This window comes from Oncorhynchus gorbuscha, linkage group LG08, assembly GCF_021184085.1.
Source record: "Oncorhynchus gorbuscha isolate QuinsamMale2020 ecotype Even-year linkage group LG08, OgorEven_v1.0, whole genome shotgun sequence".
NCBI classification, from domain to species: domain Eukaryota; kingdom Metazoa; phylum Chordata; class Actinopteri; order Salmoniformes; family Salmonidae; genus Oncorhynchus; species Oncorhynchus gorbuscha.
This window is the reverse complement of record NC_060180.1, coordinates 50,708,161-50,729,998: the sequence shown is the minus strand read 5'-3', so window position 1 is coordinate 50,729,998 and position 21,838 is coordinate 50,708,161. Positions and strand designations below refer to the sequence as shown.

At 44.0% G+C, this 21,838-nt stretch overlaps 1 protein-coding gene across 1 annotated transcript in view; it reads right to left on the bottom strand.

The window, feature by feature from the left end:
- The window catches only part of LOC124041781 (cadherin-2-like), an 87,851-nt gene that overhangs the window by 26,736 nt on the left and 39,277 nt on the right, over positions 1-21,838 (bottom strand). Inside the window, exons 3-4 of the mRNA XM_046359784.1 lie at positions 11,276-11,496; positions 1,524-1,703 (exon numbers count right to left, since the gene is read on the bottom strand). Of these exons, the coding sequence (XP_046215740.1) occupies positions 1,524-1,703; positions 11,276-11,496 (401 nt within the window). The remainder of the gene's footprint in view (positions 1-1,523; positions 1,704-11,275; positions 11,497-21,838) is intronic.

Sequence of the window (21,838 nt, the reverse complement as noted above, 5' to 3'; positions counted from 1 at the left end):
TTTCAGCAGGTAAATAACCAGGCCAATTGTAAGCTGGAGTTGCTTGCCAAGAAGGAAGTGCATGTTCCTGAGTGGCCAAGTTCCAGTTTTGACTTAAATCTGCTTTAAAAAAAATCGATGGGAATACTTCAAAACTGCTGTCTAGCCATGATCCTCAACATCTTGACAGAGCTTGAAGACTTTTAAAATAATAAAGGGCAAATATTGCACAATCCAGGTGTGCAAAGCTCTTATAGACTTACCCAAGAAGACTCACATCTGTAATTGATGCCACATGTGTTTCTAACATGTATTGGAGATGGAGATGAAAACTATGCCACAACTAAGCTTTAGTTATTCAATATCTATTCACCTTTAAAAAAAATTAAATTTGTCTTCCACTTCGACATTACAGAATATGTTGTGTACATTGAATATGTTGTGTACATTGAATATGTTGTGTACATTGAATATGTTGTGTACATTGTTGACAAAAAATGACAAGTAAATACATTTGTATCCCACTTTGTAACACAATAAAAGGTGAAGAAATCCAAGGGGCTATGTGAGTGTGATATATTTGAGTCTCCGTGTCTTCACTGGTCTATCTATCTCTACCCATAAGCCTGGGTATCCATAGTGTATCTGCATGGTGCCTGGTGCCACACCCTTATGTCATTGATTCAACTCAGTAAAATCCCCACCCCTAATGCCCTTGGATTAAATATAATACATACAGATGTCGTAGATTGGACTTAGCACTCAGTCAGGAACCAGAAAGCCTACATTGAGAAAGGATCTACTTCTTAACTGACATGAGAAAGATTGCCAGTCCTTCATTCACATCCACTGCTATGGAGTGTGTGTGTGTGTGTGTGTGTGTGTGTGTGTGTGTGTGTGTGTGTGTGTGTGTGTGTGTGTGTGTGTGTGTGTGTGTGTGTGTGTGTGTGTGTGTGTGTGTGTGTGTGTGTGTGTGTGTGTGTGTGTGTGTGTGTGTGTGTGTGTGTGTGTGTGTGTGTGTGTGTGTGTGGAAGGTAAATGGATGGGCTGGGAGTGTCCTTGAGCCCATGATAAAGCGAAGATAGTATCTCAACAGGGAAACAGGCCAATGGAGGGCTCTTTTGTAAAATTCACTGTGTTCTCTAACACTACATCATACCAGGTTACATTCATATCGATGACCTGCCTGACTGGGAGAGGGAAATCAGATATAATAGCACAGGCACTTGACCTTTCGGGACATGTAGTAAATATGGCGGTGGATTGAGTGTTGAGGTAATGGTGGTAGACTGGGAATGGCGGTCCAAAATCTGCTGCTGCTTCATAGAACCATGAAGCTCACATCAGAGCAATACCGTTTCCTTTGAGATTGTGGATATCTGGTGTGTGTGTGTGTGTGTGTGTGTGTGTGTGTGTGTGTGTGTGTGTGTGTGTGTGTGTGTGTGTGTGTGTGTGTGTGTGTGTGTGTGTGTGTGTGTGTGTGTGTGTGTGTGTGTGTGTGTGTGTGTGTGTGTGTGTGTGTGTGTGTGTGCGCGACATCTTACCCGGACCAGGTCCTGGGGGAACTCTCCTCTGGAGTTCTCGGGAACGTTGATTGGGGGGATGACCCAGTCTCTCTTCATGCGTTTGAGCTGGCCGATGGAGCTGCTGTCTGTCTGCCGTGATGGGAACCATAACTCCTGGAGACCCTGGGACCGAGCTGGGGGAGCTTGGATGTCCTGGGCCTGAAGGAGAGAAATAACATCAGGTTACTAACTTGACACATCTAAAAAAAAAACAATGGAAACTTCAGATAGACATTGAAAACAACTCAAGCGGACACATCTAGAAACTAATGACTTGAGGTAGACTGTTTATACATTAGCCACAAGACCAATTGTCTTTAACTACCAATGATGTGATGGAAGGAATTCAAGAGAATGTACATTCCTGCCTGACCTAAAACTTGTTTCCCAATAGCATTCAATTATACCCACTAGATGACCAAATGTGGGAGCTTGTAGGAGGCTTTTTGATGTGGCCACGTTATATTTTAGGATCCATTTTGACTTTGAGAATTCAGTGAAGGTTAACATAGCCTCCATATATGTGATGATGTGTTTGAACAGCCTCTCTTCATTCCAGGCTTTCAGTGAGAAACAAGGCTGGGAATGAGAGTAGTGTTTGAGGTGCTTTGTCGGGGATAGTACTGCAGCCCCCAGTTAGCTTTAAATCACAGACCTCCTCTCATGTCCTGATAAAAGCATGCACACACACACACACACACACACACACACACACACACACACACACACACACACACACACACACACACACACACACACACACACACACACACACACACACACACACACACACACACACACACACACACACACACACACACACACACACACACACACACACACACACACAGAGAGAGAGAAAGGCTTTTAAAAATGATGTGCCATCCTCCCATGGCTGTAATGAATGTGATTTGAAACAAAGGAGGATGGTACCTGCAAGCCAGACTCTAAATACCCAGATGGCTCCAATTGCCTATGCTGTTCCACAGAGAGAGACTGTTGGGAGAGATGCTGAAGCAGCGCCAGAAAAGTCACAATAACCTTGAACGCGCCATGGTAAAAATGAAAACAAGGCGCCGGCAAACTTAGGTAGTCAAAGTCAGTGAATGACAGATGCAATTTCCCTGCTGCAGAACAGTCATGCCTCAGAAAGTCCTTTATTTACTCTCTCCTCCGTCTGTAATTACTGATCGCCAATTCGTTGCACAGTATCCCAAGTACTGAAACTAGCAGAAAGTTCTCTGTGCAAACAACAAAATTAATGACTGTTTTGCCTTACAAAACGAGCCCCATCTTATGCCGCCTCGGCACGCATGCCACCCCTCCCTGACGATCTACGGAGCTGTCGGAGCGCCTCCACTAATCATGTTTGAAATCCGATTATGCTGCTTTCACACATTTGAAATGCAGAGAGGCAAGCGGACAGATAGCGGGGAACATGCTTCAGAAATATCTATTAGCCTATTAAACTGGAGGAGAAAGTGAGAGCGGTAATTATTTGTGACCTGGCGTCTGGAATGATGAATGGTGTGGAGGGTTTGCTTAGAAGCCTTAGCCCCAACACACATCTATCTATCTCTGGAGTGTACGGCATGTCTCTCTGCACCTTGTTGGAGTCTACCTACATCCTCTGACTGTGTGTGTGTGTGTGTGTGTGTGTGTGTGTGTGTGTGTGTGTGTGTGTGTGTGTGTGTGTGTGTGTGTGTGTGTGTGTGTGTGTGTGTGTGTGTGTGTGTGTGTGTGTGTGTGTGTGTGTGTGTGTGTGTGTGTGTGTGTGTGTGTGTTGTTATAGACAAGTACAAAATCACCCTCTCTAAGGCCTAGACTCTTTTGTTGATGTGGATGGCCTTAGCAGGGGAGGTCACTTTGACGTTGACGAGCCAATTGATTAACACTAGGACCAGCAAAGCAGTCATTTTGACAGCTCATGACTTTATTCATTTTATTACTCTGATGGGGGCATGATTTTTAAAGTCATGCCCCCATCCGTCCTCGACCCTTCCTAAAATAAGTCTATTTAAACCACTGCCGCTGTTAGAATCGAAATAACACAAACAGAACTGGAGTCATAGACGTTTTTAGCAGGGCATGTCATAATTGGAATGTTTTTCCCATTTTCCCCTCCTTCTCCCACCAGTAGGACCTGCGCTGCTCATTCATCCGACATGGAAGTTGCAGAGGCCAGTTGATAATCACCCCGATAATTGCTTCTAAAACGGAACCTAAACTAAACCAAAACGACATTAAATAAAGTATGATGGGGTCGAAAGGGGGAGCATGGGTGAGTTGCAGAGCGAGGGGAAGCGGATCATGCATAATAACGTATTCTGAATGAATAACAGGGTGGGCCATTCTATTCTATTGGTATATTATAATTATAATCTCAAAATCTTGGGGAAGAAATCAAATCATGACATCTCTATTATTCTTCTGATTCGGAACCTCAGCTAAACAATGAACCATAATCCCAACCTTGTGTGAATCTGCAGGTAGTTTACCAAAGGTCCAATGTTAGCTGTTACCTTTATTTTAACTAGGCAAGTCAGTTAAGAACAAAAGAACAAAATATTATTTACAATGGAGGCCTACATGTAGCTCGCTAGACTCCCTTACCCGTATATATGGATAGACGCTTCTCCCTCTCTGTCACAAATGCCATGGTTGACCTTAGTTTGAAGATGTAATATACAACAGCCTTGTGTGTTCCCTTTTCGACTCCGTCTGCATATTTGCAATCAAACGGCAGAATTTTCTCAATCTCCTTAATTATTATACTCTAATTCCACTGATTTTATAAACTCGGTCCTCCAGAAAGTGGGGAGCAACACTTCTGCAGTTCTACGACCTGATATATATATAAAAAAAGCAGCATTAGAATGGATTACCTACACATACTGACCAGCTCATATTATAGACGGAAGGTGCTACATGGCAGACCAATCTGAACTCATCTCTCGGCATGTCCAGCCCACTCATTATCTCAGCCAATCATGGCTAGCGGGAAGGTTACTGTCATTTTTCTTGGCTAAACAAACAAGGCTCGTAATTTAACAGGTGTATTTCTATTTACAGATGGCATATAAGTTTGTTATTAAGGCACATGTTCCAGAATTTATTTAAAGAAAAATAAGTATGTTTACATTCAAATGGCGCTCCTGTGAAGTAGTGATATGCGATATACGCCTAGTTTCCTGAAACGAGGAACAAATGTTTTCTGTTTCATAATTGTAACAAAGGCATTCCAGCCTAGAGTAATATAAACTAATGAAAATGCTATTTTGTTATTTGAAATGGGAGAGAAAAATATATATTTTAATGTTACCTAACACCTACCTTCATGAACACAACCAAATAAATATTTTAGTGATAGCATATATGAAGTGTATTAATTACACTAGAATGTTTCAGTCAGAATTACAGCTAGTTAGCTTGAAGGGGATTCGTCAAGCGCTTCTAGTGCTAAAACATTCCCCAGGTCCGATGCGTTCGCAGCGCTCGCTAATATAGCATCTAATTGCTGATGTGATTAAGGATCGCATGATGATGATTCCTGACAGCCATTGCTGATAACCAGATAACCACACGTGGCCCAATAAACTGGTGAGATATATAGTGGAGGGCTCTGAAGTCAATCAAAGATTTGGTTACTACCATGTCATCAAGTCCAAAGCCACCACTGTCAATACAGTTAAGTCAATCACATTGACACACAGCACAGCACTGACATTGACAGTTCTGTTTGTGTTATTTCGATCAGTTGTTAATCAGTCTAGACTAGGCCCACCCTCCTAAAAAAAGCACGTGCTTACCCATTTGGGTCCGCTTATTTCTATTTAAAACCAACTGTGGCCAAGCCCCTTGTTTATCTGCCCTGAACATGTGTGCATTTCTCTTTAAATGACCGACACGGGTGACTAATGATGTCATTAGAATCACATACCTGCAGGAGTCACAATGGTAAATGAGCGTCAGCAGCAAACGATGCGGTTTTCAAAACTATCACTAAATCATCCCCTGTAGAATTTTAAACCTCCACTGCTGCACTCATGCTAACTAGACATAACTCTCAACGGTTTTAATCTGGAGGCTTATAAAAGGCAAGTAAGTGCCTTTTATGCAGTGGTTTCGGAGAGGTGCTTTTGAAATGTACTGCTTGGGTAACTAATTTGTCCTGTATATGACTGGAGGAAGAGACAATGTATTTTCAGGCTGTGTCTATGTTGAACAAAGAGGCTCATTGTACTGTACTTAGAGGCATTTCATTAACAATGAAAGTCCACAACGTAAGATCAGACAACGCTGACTTCAATAGTTCAACCTAAAACAGCTCACTCACACCGGTGCAAATTGGGTTGAAAGAGAGAGAAAGGGCTGAGAACGAGCTACAGAGAAAAGGCTGGAAGAAAGAGAGAGAGCAAGAGTGAGAGAGAGAAAGCCTCCCAAAGAGCTTCAATGAGAGTCTGTGCTGTGTCTTGCCAATTAACACCATTCCACAGAGTGAGAAAGAAAAACTGTCACAGATTATGGCCGTTCAATTGAACAGGAACACATAATGGAATACTGAGTATGAGGAGAGAAATACAAACCCAGCCGTTTGAGTCTCTCTCTCTCTCTCTGACACACTTCATTACATCACATCACATGGCCATTCTCATCTACAGCCAATCACAATGTTGACTGATGAGCACATGGTCAAGATTTAGCAATATCTGTCAAGCCCAGCGGGAACACTGACTGAGCGGCGGCACTTTAAAGCCTAGAGACAGATGTTGTCTGTTGTTTGAATCACCACTAGTGATCCCCTCTGGTTGGATGATGAACATACCTCCATAACCCGCCACAAAAAGGCTAATTGAAGTCAGTCTTTATGAGGAGGTATTCTGCATCAGTTGTGTGCAGCGCTGCTACCCACAGATCAGGCTGAGTATATGTTTGTGCTCCCCATTAAGAGGACACTTAAAGGTACCCGTAAAACACCAGTCTCAACGTCAACAGTGAAGAGGCGACTCCGTGATGCTGGCCTTCTAGGCAGAGTTCCTATGTCCAGTGTCTGTGTTCTTTTGCCCATCGTAATCTTTTATTTTTATTGGCCAGTCTGAGATATGGCTTTTTTTTTGCAACTCTACCCAGAGCACCAGCATCCCGGAGTCGCTTCCACTGTTGATGTTGAGACTGGTGTTTTGCAGGTATAATTTAATGAAGATGCCAGTTGAGGACCTGTGAGGCGTCTGTTTCACAAACTAGAGACTCTAATGTACTTGTCCTCTTGCTCAGTTGTGCACCGGGGCCTCCCACTCCTCTTTCTATTCTGGTTAGAGCCAGTCTACGCTGTTCTGTGATGGGAGTAGTACACAGCTTTGTACCATCTTCAGTTTCTTGACAATGTCTCGCATAGAATAGCCGTCAAATCTCAGAACAAGAATAGAGTGATGAGCCTGTAATCCAACCCACAAATGCTGATGCTCCAGATTAAAAAAAAAAAAATGTTCACCTTTATTTAACTAGGTAGGCAAGTTGAGAACAAGTTCTCATTTACAATTGCGACCTGGCCAAGAAAAAGCAAAGCAGTTCGACACATACAACAACACAGAGATAAACATGGAGTAAAACAAACATACAGTCAATAATACAGTAGAAAAATAAGTCTATATACGATGTGAGCAAATGAGATGAGATAAGGGAGGTAAAGGCAAAAAAAAGGCCATGGTGGCAAAGTAAATACAATATAGCAAATAAAACACTGGAATGGTAGATTTACAGTGGAAGAATGTGCGAAGAAGAAATAGAAACAATGGGGTGCAAAGGAGCAAAATAAATACATAAATACAGTAGGGAAAGAGGTAGTTGTTTGGGCTAACTTATAGATAGGCTATGTACAGATGCAGTAATCTGTGAGCTGCTCTGACAGCTGGTGCTTAAAGCTAGTGAGGGAGATAAGTGTTTCCAGTTTCAGAGATTTTTGTAGTTCGTTCCACTCAATGGCAGCAGAGAACTGGAAGGAGAGGCGGCCAAAGGAGGAATTGGCTTTGGGGGTGACCAGAGAGATATACCTGCTGGAGCGCGTGCTACAGATACTCAACTAGTCTAAAGAAGGCCAGTTTTATTGCTTCTTTAATCAGAACAACAGTTTTCAGCTGTGCTAACATAGTTGCAAAAGGGTTTTCTGATGATCAATTAGCCTTTTAAAATAATAAACTTGGATTAGCTAATGCAATGTGCCATTGGAACACGAGTGATGGTTGCTGATAATGGGCCTCTGTACACCTATGTAGATATTCCATGAATAATCTGCCCCTTTTACTGAGGGGCAGCTACAATCTGTAATTTATATCATTATCAATGTCTACACTGTATTTCTGATCAATTTTATGTTATTTTAATGGACAATTTTTTAAAATTTCTTTCAAAAACAAGGACATTTCTAAGTGACCCAAACCTTCTGAACAGAAGTGTAAAGTATTCATACCCATTCACTTTTTCCACATTTTGTTACGTTAGCGTCGCTGCACAGCTATTTTCAGGTCTCTCCATAGATGTTCGATCGGGTTCCAGTCCGGGCTCTGGCTGGGCTACTCAAGGACATTCAGAGACTTGTACTGAAGCAACTCCTACGGTGTCTTGGCTGTGTGCTTTGGGTGTTTGTCCAGTTGGAAGGTGAACCTTCACCCAGTCTGAAGTCCAGAGCGCTCTGGAGCAGGTTTTCATCAAGGATCTGTCTGTACTTTGCTCCATTCATCTTTCCCTCGATCCTGACTAGACTGCCAGTCCCTGCCATTGAGAAACATCCCCAAAGCATGATGCTGCCACCACCACCACCATAGGGATGTTTCCAGGTTTCCTCCAGACATGATGCATGACAATCAGGCAAAGAGTTCAATCTTGGTTACATCAGACCAGAGATTCTTGTTTCTCATGTTCTAAGTCTTCTTTAGGTGCCTTTGGCAAACTCCAAGCGGGCTGTCATGTGCCTTTTACTGAGGAGGGGCATCTGGCTGGCCACTCTACCATAAAGGCCTAATTGGTGGAGTCCTGCAGAGATGGTAGTCCTCCTGGAAGGTTCTCCCATCTCCACATAGAAACTCTGGAGCTCTGTCAGTGACCATTGGGTTCTTGGTCACCTGCCTGACCAAGGCCCTTCTCCCCCGATTGCTCAGTTTGCCTGGGTGGCCAGCTCTTGGAAGAATTTTGGTGGTTCCAAACTTCTTCCATTTAATTAATAATGATGGAGGCAGTGTGGTCTTGTCGACCTTCAATGCTGCAGAATTTTTTTTTGGTACCCTTCCACAGATCTATGTTTTGACACAATCCTGTCTCGGGGCTCAAGAATGAGAAACAAGACAACTATGCATAACTATTCACCCCCCCCCCCCTCCTCCCCGAGTCAGTACTTTGTAGAGCCACCTTTTACAGCAATTACAGCTGCAAGTCTCTTGGGTATGTCTCTATAAGCTTGGCACATCTAGCCACTGGGATTTTTGCCCATTCTTCAGGGCAAAACTGCTCCAGCTCCTTCAAGTTGGATTGGTTCTGCTTGTGTACAGCAATCATACCAAGTCATACCACAGATTCCTACATCCCAGTCTCAAATCTCTGAAAGACTGAAATAGGTTTCCCTCAAGAATTTCCCTGTATTTAGCAGCATACATCACTCCTTCAATTCTGACCAGGTTCCCAGTCCCTGACAATGAAAAACATCCCCACAGCATGCTCTTGCCACCACCATGCTTCACTGTGGAGATGGTGTTCTCGGGGTGATGAGAGGTGTTGGGTTTGCGCCAGACATAGCGTTTTCCTTGATAGCCAAAAAGCTACATTTTAGTCTCATCTGACCAGAGTACTGTCTTCCATATGTTTGGGGAGTCTCCCACATGCCGTTTGGCGAACACCAAATGTGTTCACTTATTTTTTTCTTTAATGGCTTTTTTCTGGCCACTCTTCTGTAAAGCCCAGCTCTGTGGAATGTATGGCTTATAGTGGTCCTATGGACAGATACTCCGATCTCCACTCTGGAGATTTGCAGCTCATTCAGGGTTATATTTGATCTCTTTGTTGCCATTGTGATGTGAATGCCCTCCATGCCTAGTCCATGAGTTTTGGTGGGCGGCCCTCTCTTAGCAGGTTTGTTGTGGTGCCATATTCTTTCCATTTTTTAATAATGGATTTAATGGTGCTCCGTGGGATGTTCAAAGTTTCTGATATTTTTTTATAACCCAACCCTGATCTGTACATCTCCACAACTTTGTCCCTGACCTGTTTGGAGAGCTCCTTGGTCTTCATGGTGCTGATTGCTTGGTGATGCCCCTTGCTTAGTGGTGTTTCAGTCTCGGGGACCTTTCAGACAGGTGTATTTTTACTGAGATCATGTGGCACTTAGGTTGCACACAGGTGGACTTTATTTAACTAATTATGTGACTTCTGGAGGTAATTGGTTGCACCAGATCTTATTTAGGGGCTTCATAACAAGGAGGGTGAATACATATGCACGCACCACTTTACCGGTTTTTATTTTGTCCATTTTTTTACAAGCTATTTTAAAAAATTTCACTTCACCAATTTGGACTATTTTGTGTATGTCCATTACGTGAAATCCAAATAAAAATCCATTTAAGTTACAGGTTGTAATGCAACAAAATAGGAAAAACGCCAAGGGGGATGAATACTTTTGCAAGGCAATGTAAATAAGGTATTACAGTTTTTGTCATTTAATCAATTTTAGAATAAGGCTGTAATGTAACAGAGTGTGGAAAAGGGAAGGGGTCTGAATACTTTTCGAATGCACTTCCAAGACCGTCCAGTTTTGATTTCTATTTGCCATGTACAGTGCCTTGCGAAAGTATTCGGCCCCCTTGAACTTTGCGACCTTTTGCCACTTTTCAGGCTTCAAACATAAAGATATAAAGTGCACGCCCAATTTTTCAGTTTTTGATTTGTTAAAAAAGTTTGAAATATCCAATAAATGTCGTTCCACTTCATGATTGTGTCCCACTTGTTGATTGTGTCCCACAGTTTTATATCCTTATGTTTGAAGCCTGAAATGTGGCAAAAGGTCGCAAAGTTCAAGGGGGCCGAATACTTTCGCAAGGCACTGTATATTACAACTGTGCTGTGATGTTTCACAGAAGTTCTGAACCTTTCTATTCTCATGGTTTCTATGGATTGTAAATTAAAGATAAACATTTTTGCTAAGAGCATTATTATTTTATTGATTGATTGACTATGACTTTTCATATCACCCAGCAGTGCTATTTGCAGAGTTAACTCCAGGTAAATGTTGCAATTCTTCAGCCGTTCCTGAACCTGCGACCAAAAACAAGCTACGTATGGACTGTACCAAAACATTAAGTTTTAAATAACGAGCCTCCATTCAGTATCGCGGAACATCTGCTACAATTTAGGGAACAAATCATCTGTTTATGCTCCTACGAGGCTAATAAGCGGAATTGGATGCAACGGCGGAATCCGAATTGGAACATTCCACGTTCCACAATGCTACTCAAAGTCACAAATAAACAACAACTATTAGAGTCCTGTGTAGCTCAGTTGGTAGAGCATGGCGCTTGTAACGCCAGGGTAGTGGGTTCGATCCCCGGGACCACCCATGCGTAGAATGTATGCACACATGACTGTAAGTCGCTTTGGATAAAAGCGTCTGCTAAATGGCATATATTATTATTATTATTATTAGAGAGAGGGTGTAGGAGAGAGGATGCATGTGGAGGTGTTGGACGTACCTGCTGGTCCTGGCCTACAGGGGGCGTCAGTCTCACTTGGGTCTGCCATTGCTGCTGATTGGTCTCGTCCCTGGCTACGATAACTAGGGGCACTGTAGGGAGGGTGGACAAGGTCACAGGCCTGAGGGCGTAGACGACCCCGTCAGCCTCTATCCGGAAGTCGAACGGGTTACTGCACTCGAACCGCACCAGTCCACCTCGGCCGCAGTTCACAAACTTCACTGTAAGAGAAGGAGAGGGGAAACAGAACATGAGATTGAAGCTGAGGCAACCTGGGAGCGAGAGACAGAAAGACAGCGAATAGACACTCAAACAGACAGAAGGACATCCAGACTACTCCCACACCACCCACAGACTGTGGTATAGTCCACAAAGGTTCTCCAATTCCTCCTAAAACTCATAAATAATTTATGTCAAGCTGCACCACAAAGGTATTGTTCTAAACAGGTGCAGTAGAGAGAGAGAGAGAGAGAAGGAAAAAGAGAGAGAAAAAAGAGAAAGGGATAGAAAGCAAAAGGGGAGATGAACCCCTGAAGGGCACTTGCTGAATACAACTTTGAAAGCTAAAATGGGAGTCTGTTCGATGACTGAATGTAAAGATTGTTTGTTTTAATATTAACAGGAAAAAAGGAGAAAAGAAAGAAAGAAATCTAAAATACCAAAACATTGCACTTTAATAATAATAATAATATATGCCATTTAGCAGACGCTTTTATCCAAAGCGACTTACAGTCATGTGTGCATACATTCTACGTATGGGTGGTCCCGGGGATCGAACCCACTACCCTGGCATTACAAGCGCCATGCTCTACCAAATGAGCTACAAAAGGTCGCAACTTTAAAACTGATGTGCTAATTAGACTGTGGCTAAATGAACTGTTGGGTCTGGGTAAATAGAAGCATCAGCTTCAATAAATAAAATAATAATAATTGATTTCATTATTATTTATTTCAGCTCAAGTCGTTGCACAGTAGCTTTCTCCCCAATGACAAACGCGGATGCTTCGCCGTGGTCGGCTAGCGATCCCAACTCTCAGGGAGTGAGAAGTGTGTGATGTTTATTTCATAAGTGAGTACACATGCACACGTACACACACAGCTGCAGTGACACACACACACACACATGGCTCCTGGGAGCTCTAGTACACAGTCCCAGAGCGCTTCAGTGGCAGTGGTCTGACATCGGTTCATGTTACAAGTGAGTGACAGTGCATCTCAATCACCCCACCTGCACACACACACACACACACACACACATCCACACACACAGACTCAGGTACACAAAAACCTATGCACATGCACATACACACATACATAAACACTTCAATATTCCAGTGTTTGTTCAGTGCCTCCTGTGTGTAAAGATTTCCCTGACAGCTCTGTTTTCTGTAGCGGTGATAGAGAACAGAACCCAGTATAATACTGAAACTCCTTCAAGCTAAAGAGATTGTGGAGGCTGCGCCGATGCCATTTTGAATTATTAAACCAGATGTGGAATGACTTTTTTTAAGTATTGAAGAAGTATTGAAGCTGTGACTTCAGAGGGTCTTTACATTGGAGGCACAACAGTGTGAGGTAGTGCATTATATGTGGAGGGAGGGAGGCTGAGCCCTGGCTCTGAACAGGAGCTAAGGTTTAACCCCAGGCCCTATTGCCTGTGTACTGAGCAAGGATGTTAGTGAAAAAAAGCTAAAATAGGAGCTACTATTTTTATTTTGCAGACTCGCACAAACACACACACACACACACACACACACACACACACACACACACACACACACACACACACACACACACACACACACACACACACACACACACACACACACACACACACACACACACACACACACACACACACACACACACACACACACACAGTACACACACACATACACACACACCGAAATACAATTCACTACCTACTAATAACCTTTCTGTGACATAGAGAATTAACACTGTCGTGCTAGTTGAACTAAAGAGAAAGCCTTTTGTGTTCGCTTGCTTCCGGCACTCAACATAATACACAAAATGTACCAGTTCCTTTCTATTCCGGAATATAAAGCACAATGGCTAAACCACCACAGCAGGAGATAGAGCAATTTTACCAATGACAAAGAATTGTGAAATTCTGAAAATTGGGCAAAGCATAAAGAGAGGGGAAAAAACATTTGCTTAGTCAGACTGTTGATTTTCACAGTGGACACAAAGGTGTCCAGTGGAGTGTACCGTACCGAATTAATCTCCATGTCCTCACCAAAAGCACACAAAAATACAGGCCTTTTTTTTTTAAAGGACATAATGTTCACGTAATTTTCAAAAACCTGAAAACAGAGGAGAGGAGAAAGAGACCTACAGATAAGTCAAGAGAAGATAGAAAATAAAGAAGGTTATAATTAATAAATACTATACAAGGACTGAGCCCTGTTGGGAGAAACAGTTGAAAGGGCCCTGGATGCAACCCATTACATTGTGCTAGACAGATAAAGCATCACATTCGCCAATAAAGCCACAGCATGGTACACTGGTCTGCTGCTCCTGAGGAATTGCCATTCATCTAAATATTGATGAAAAGCACACAATGGTGTCTCAGAGAGTGGCTCGGCATTGTGGGGGAAAAAGCAAAGAGTAAACACTCTATGTAATGAAGATATACAAGATACAACGGGAGGAGAATCTATACTGGAACCAAACACACCACAGGCCTGTATATTGACCATCTGCACACTGCACAGAGATGTTTTTCAAGCAACCTCATCCAATTAGTCATTTTTTTGTCTTTGAACCTGGAAAAGCAGACTTCAGAGCGCTAAATGACCTTGGTTAGCTGAAGGTGTTTCCTTCCAGCCACCCGTCTGTAAATTCAAAGCCTTCAGGCAATCACCTCAACAGCAGTAGTCCGGCTGATGCTCAGACACATAGGCAGAATACAGAGAGAAGTGTCAGAACGGCTCAGCTCACAATGACAGCTTCTCAAAGGTCTACTGGGTGGATGAGACTGTATCATTAAAGGGAGAGGTGATACAATCTAATTCACACGCTCTATTGCTAATGAGGTATATTGATTGGCTGGCCGAAACACTCTGTTTGTTGTGGCGTATGGTATCAAAGAGATGATAAGAACCTGATTAGTGTTAATATTGCTTCATCTTAATGGTCATTTATGGGTCTAGTCCTGGCTAGCTGCTGAGCTGAGCCTGGTTGGTCGCTCCCAATTTAATTACAAACAAGACTACAATGTTGCTCCCTGTGTGTTTGAGGATGTACATTGTGTGTCTGGGTGTGTGCAATACCATGGGTTAGCCCGGTGTTTCCCAAACTCGGTCCTGGGGACCCCAAGGGGTGCACATTTATTTTTTCTCCCTAAAGCTTGATGATTAGTTGATTATTTGAGTAAGCTGTGTATTACTAAGGCAAAAACCAAAACGTTGGGCCCCGAGGACCGAGTTTTGGAAACTCTGGGTTAGCCTGTATTTGATTGCAGTGGTTTCCCTGTGAGCCTTTGTGGCACTGAGGCCCGTTGTTGGAATGCTGAGCTCCAGTTCTCTAGCTCAGTCTGAGATTTGGCCATGTGAACACCTCTGGGAGGCCCTTCAGCAGCCAGGCGCCATGGCAATCGCTGTGCAAATTCTCAGCAGGCAGCACAAATTCCAATAATAATGAATGGGGATGTCCACCGTGTGTCTATTCATTTATCAGCCCGAAACTCCCATAGCCTATAGAAGACAGGAGCAGCATTTACTAACCCTGGATGTTCCAGTTTATCTATATCTAGATTTATCGTCTCCCCAAGGTATAACGAAACTTAAAGAGATCCTTGCTGACACCACCACCACCAGCACCACACCCTATTAGACATGTCGTCATGGCCACAGGGCCAGGGAAATAAAGGTCTTTGGTTTGGACAGAAACGCCGATGCAGCAGAGAGAGGGGTATATACTGCTGCTGTTAGGGGGGAAGAACACAGGCCAGTCAGCAGAAAGGCCTGTCCAACTAATGCCCCTTGCCGGGGCACAGAATTACCTCCGACTCAACAAGCCCATTCACAGGCTTATAGAAACCCCCGCAGCTGACTAGCAACACAAAAAAATAAAACAGCTAACCTTCCCAAAGTGCCACTCTTTTGTCTGTCTCCATCCTTTGGTGTCACTAACAGACAAGCACAACTACAGAGAGCAGATAGAGGGGGGGGGCGAGAGAGACAGAGACAGAGACAGAGAGAGATTCTACATTTTATTAATTTGCAGCGTTCTAGAGAACTGTCACACGGGACAGCAGTTTTTTTTAAAGACCTAAAATACAGTATCTCATTCTCATGCAGCCTACCTCACAATGGGAGCACATAAAGAGGTTGCCTGTCGTAGCCTAACGCCGAGACAGTACATAAAATGTTTCATAGTCTTTACCTTTTTATGCCTGTCTGCCAATCCAATATAATGGCACTAAGTTAGTAAAAAGCTGGTCCCTGTAATGTGCTGTAAATGTGGCAAGACTGATTACCTCACGGCCTCCCGGGTGGCGCAGTGGTTAAGGGCGCTGTACTGCAGTGCCAGCTGTGCCACCAGAGACTCTGTGCCACCAGAGACTCTGGGTTCGCGCCCAGGCTCGCCGTAACCGGCCGCGACCGGGAGGTCCGTGGGGCGACGCACAATTGGCCTAGCGTCACCCGGGTTAGGGAGGGGTTGACCAGTAGGGATATCCTTGTCTCATCGCACACCAATGACTTCTGTGGCTGGCCGGGCGCAGTGCGCACTAACCAAGTGTTTCCTCCGACACGTTGGTGCGGCTGGCTTCCGGATTGGATAACTTTCAACCTTCGTCTCTCCCAAGCCCATATGGGAGTTGTAGCGATGAGACAAGATAGTAGCTATTAAACAATTGGATACCACAAAATTGGGGAGAAAAAAAATTCAACAACAACAAAAAACACACAAAAAAAAATTGACTGAGCACCTCGTCATGTAGTTCGTCCTGATATTACCGTCATTCATCTCCTGCTGGTGATGTCACTGACAGGCGTAAAATACTCAGCATGGGTGTTTCATCAGTCGCCTGGCAGAAATGCAGAGCCCGGCGAATGCTCCAGAGATGATCCCAGCGGGCCAATGCCAGGACGCCACTGATACAAATGCATTTTCATGAACACAGATCACCAAATCGAGTTCATGCTCATAACGCTGGGACTAGATGGCTGCACTGGAGATGAGACAATGTCATATATCACATAGGCTCTAAATGAACTGTGCTCAGCGGAATGTCCATTGTTTACAAGATGGTGGCTAAGCTGAGACTTGGCTAGGTCACATGCCGGTGCCTCATTTAAAATCAAAGTGCTAAGAAAGACACTCTACAGGAAAATGAAATAGTGGCTAAATGATTAAACAGAAATTTGGCATCAAGCTTGAGGCCACAACACATTTCTTTTCTGAAACATTTGGCATGAAATTAGGACTTTCTGCTACTGCACCCTTCACAATATTCTGTCCTATAATTGTCCAATTATTATATAAAAAGTGAAAGTAACACCATACTGATGCTTTTGAAGTATCATAGCTTGATACTACCCATACGTATGCATGCCTGTGTACTTCGTTCCCATTTGGTGTTTAAGCTTTTCCTCTGAATACATGTTCTATACCCTCAAGGCTAATATGCCATTTTAGCTGGTTAGCCTTTGGCTTTTTACATCAAAGCTTTTTTTCCATCTTAAACCCATTCATTCTGTGGACATGAGGCTGGAACAGCAATGTCCTTGCGATGAGTAGCAGGGAACTCTTTAGGGAAAGTAAACAGTTTACAGTTGATGTCTGGATGTCGGAATGACAAGGCTGGTCTTTGCCAGACAGGGGCCCTTCTTGAAGCGGTATTGCTAATGCAGAGAACTTCAAACGTCACAGAGAACCAATGTGTTAAAGGCTCTGCCTAAAATATGTACAGGATATGTACAGGATTCGCAAACAGAGAAACATGGAGAAATGTCGACTTGCCCCACTAATGTCTTTCTGCAAAATAAACGTGTGGAAAAGGTAAAATGCTATCAAAGTCATACGGGCTACGCCATAGGCAGCAGCCGTACTTTCTTATGGTGACCAACTCCCACGACAATGATGTGTTATTGCAGAAGACGTAGCACCGTCCTGAAACCGAGGCTTCAGTTAAAGGCTGAAAACACACGACCGAATTGCATTGATACCACCTTTCTTTACCATGCACGCCCACACTGGCACAAACACACGGAGACGCAACCAGCACAAGCAGCATTATCATAGCAGCTAGCAGCGATATCCCATGCAGGTCCTTTTCAATCTCAGATAAACTGACCTATGGGCTCTCTGGATATGCTAAAACGGACCCTTTGCCCTGAGGGAATAAAACAGCCCTGTTCCATAAATGAGGTTCTCTTGTTCTCTATTCTCTTAACACTTAGCATTTCTCTCACGCCAGCACATGACCACTGGCTCTCCCGGGAGCCAGCGGATTTGTCTGACAGTGAATGTATTGGGAGGACAATAACAAGGTAAGACGATCGACTCCACGCCAGTGCCCAACAGTCACCTCCATTTCCTTCACAGAGCGGGAGATGCAGATCGCTTCTCTGGATCGGGCCCATTAAAGTACAAAGTCCCTGTGTTGTTTGGTCGAACCTGGAAAATTAGCCTTAGCTATCTCCATTGGGATACCATCGTCAAATAAGGGCCTTTAATTCTCATTGACTGGGGGTGTTTTTCTGTACGGAATCAGAAGGACGTTCGCTGTTGTGTTCTAATTGCTATGTTCTACAGCTAGAATGTGGAAATTAGCCATAGTCATCTCCTTGTTAGGTTCATCATCATATGAGGACCTCTTATTTATGAAGGCTGAAGAGCTTTTGAAGATATTTTAGTCACTGAATGAAATGCTGTCTGTTAGCTGCTGCTAGAGGGAAAATTATTTGAAAGTAAACGGGTTAGTGTGAAAAGAGATATCACGTATTCAGATGTTCAACAGTCTTTGTTTGGTAAATGAGATGATTCTAGTGTGTTTTTATGGTGTCACAGGAGCCTAGCCTAGTGTCTAGCTGGATTACTGTGTCATCGGAGCCAAGAGCTGATAATGGCTAAGCTACATCCTTCTTTACTTATCAGCAAAATAGCTACTGGGATTTGGGTTCTGCGAGCAGAGCGATCAGGACTGCCGCTTGATACAGGCTTAAAGGAGGGTATTAAACTGACCACATTATTAAAAGGGTGTCAAATAGCTCTCAACAGCTCTTTATGAAGACTTTAACATGGCTAGCTAGTAGCTAACTCCATGGTAATACATACAGGTGAATGGAGTCTCAGATCAACATGAAAATATGATATTTGACCTGCTAGGAAGCTAACACTTAACACTGTCTTCCACTCTGCTTAGTAGTGTCCTGAGTTTCTTCTGACCGTGTGAAACGGTCAGATCATGTGTTGAAGGAAAAATACCCACTCCTTTGAAGGAGATCACCAGCAGCATCACATAACCTCGAGCATATTTTACACCTCCTTCACATTCTCTGGGATCAAAGGGGGATAATGAAAACCTATTTCTTTGAAGAATTAAAATGGTCGTTTTAACTGTAAAACCGTGACGAGGATAACGGAAGGGTCAGTGTGTGTGTCCATATAAAACCTGTCACGTCCTGACCTTAGTTCCTTTTTTATGTATCTGTGTTAGTTTGGTTGGGGCGTTAGTTGGGGTGGGCATTATATTATTTTGTATTCTGTTTGTATTTCTGTGTTTGGCCTAGTATGGTTCCCAATCAGAGGCAGATGTTTATCGTTGTCTCTGATTGAGAACCATACTTAGGCAACCTGTTTTCCCACTATGATTTGTGGGTAGTTGTTTTCTGTCTTTGTATTAGTTACCAGACGGAACTGTTTCAGTTGTTCTTTTTGTTTACTTTATTTTGTAGTGTTCAGTTTAGTTGAATAAAATCACTTACCACGCTGCATATTGGTCCGATCCTTCCTACTCCTCCTCAGAAGAGGAGGAAAACCGTTACAGAACTACACACCAAAAAAGGACCAAGCAGCGTGGTAACCAGGAACAGAGGGTTCTGGACTCCTGGACTTGGAAGGACATTCTAGACGGCAAGGGATCCTACACATGGGAGGAGATCATGGCTGGTAGGGATCGCCTCCCATAGGAACAGGTGGAGGCAGCCAGGAGAGTGGAAGCAGTAGGAAAAGGGAACCGCCGATACAAGGGAACACGGCTGGCAAGGAAGCCTGAGAGGCAGCTCCCCCCAAAATTTGGGAGGGGGCGCACAGGGAGTGTGGCAGAGTCAGGTAGGAGACCTGAGCCAACCGCCCGTGCTTACCGTGGCGGGCGTCGTACTGGTCAGGCACCGTTATGCGGTGGAGCGCACAGTGTCCCCAGTACGCGTTCTTAGTCCGGTGCGCTACATCCCAGCTCCCCGCATCTGCCGGGCTAGGATGAGGATCCAGCCAGGGCGGATGTTGCCAGCCCTGCTCTCCAGACAGCCAGTGCGTCTCCTCGGGCCAGGATATCCTGCGTCAGCTCTGCGCACTGTGTCTCCCATGTATCTGCACAGCCCAGTGCGTCCTGTGCCTGCGCCCCGCACGTGCCGGAGTCACCCTTCACTCCGGCGCTGCCAGAATGTCCCGTCTATTCGGGGCCCGCTGCAAGGGTCCCCAGTTCGAGGTCGGCGGCGAGGGTCGACTGTGGTTGAGTGGGGTCTACGTCCCGCGCCAGAGCCGCCACCGCGGACAGATGCCCACCCAGACCCTCCCCTATGGGTTTAGGTTTGTGCGTCCGCACCTTTGGGGGTGGGGGGGTACTGTCACATCCTGACCTTAGTTCCTTTTTTATTTCTCTGTGTTAGTTTGGTCAGAGCGTGAGTTGGGGTGGGCATTCTATGTTTTGTATTCTATGTTTGTATTTCTGTGTTTGGCCTGGTACGGTTCCCAATCAGAGGCAGCTGTTTATCGTTGTCTCTGATTGAGAACCATACTTAGGCAGCCTGTTTTCCCACTATGATTTGTGGGTAGTTGTTTTCTGTCTTTGTATTAGTTACCAGACGGAACTGTTTCTGTTGTTCTTTTTGTTTACTTTATATTGTAGTGTTCAGTTGAATAAAATGACAAACACTTACCACGCTGCAAATTGGTCCGATCCTTCCTACTCCTCCTCAGAAGAGGAGGAAAACCATTACAAAACCGTTGTAACCCCTCCTCCTCCCGTTGGCATCTGACTGGCTGGGCCGACAATGCCCAGACACCTCTAGACAACGTTAAATCAAAGTTATTAGAAATAAAACCATTGAACTTTGTGTGTATAATTGATTCCTTTAACCTTGCCTCCCCCCTCTCATAAAGGTCATTCAATTTTAATTGTGCTTCCCTTGTTCAATTTTAACTGCTGAACATTGCTCACTCTGCCCAATCGCCACCGTCGGCCTTCCAAGGGAGGGAGGGAGGGCAGTGAAAAAATATCTACGTGCGGTTAGATGCCAGAGGGGTAGCTCCTAAGATGCCTTTTCAAAATCTGATTGTGAATAATAAGCCACTTTCCATGACGACATTCATTGCGCCGTACTGCAGCATCGTGTATAACAGAGGCCATTTCCCACTGACCTTACAGTGGGGGAAAACACATTTGCCCAATGTTACACTGCTTTCTGCATCCATTTCAAATGGGCTGTGCCATTACAGAACTTCTGATCATTTGACACATGCCAGCTCTGGAATAGAAGGGTGGGAACAATGCAAGAAATACTGTGCCATCATATACAATATAAATACAATTTTGCCCAAAGTAATGCATGTGATATGAACTTGTTTCGATTCACTGTCAACATAATATGATGATATTATATCACAAAACATTTCAAAACAAACATACAGACTCAAACAGCAGAAAGAGCCAACTGTATCTCTCATAGTCACAGACACACTGCACCAGTGACATCCAATTTTCAGAAACATGTAAGTGAAATGCTTTCACTCTTAACACTGTACTGGAATACCTGAAAACACCTCTTGAAAACCACTCTGGCACAGTAGAAGGGCAATTACTGAGTCCACTCAGTTTGAGCAACATGGTAAAAGCAGGCCAAACATGTCATATACCTGTATAAGACCTTACTTTAATGTACCAGTACTACAACTGGATCATCCACTCAGAACATGGGGCTCTCACATTTCCATTAGGACGGGATTCGGAGAATAAAGAAAACCTTGAAAGGAGAAGGGCAGCCATCAACCTTGTCATCATCAGCCAATCATTTTGAACCCCGGTGAGAAAGGCTGGGTCAAGGGCTAGAAATGGAGCCAGTCAGAGAGAGGGAACATATTTCTGTTGGCTACATGGCTGGATCACGAGGGGGCTGACCATTAAAGTGCCTGAGTGCAACCTGTAATGGGGCATTAGCCGGGGCTTTTGATCTGAAACTGAGGGCTTCAAAGCCATTCATTTTACCCCCTTGATCATTTCTGTCAGAATGCCTTTGTTATAAAAAAAATATTTGAAAAACTCTGTGTCAGGGAGAAAAACCCAATGATAGAGTGAGTTGGTAGGTTTCCACTGTG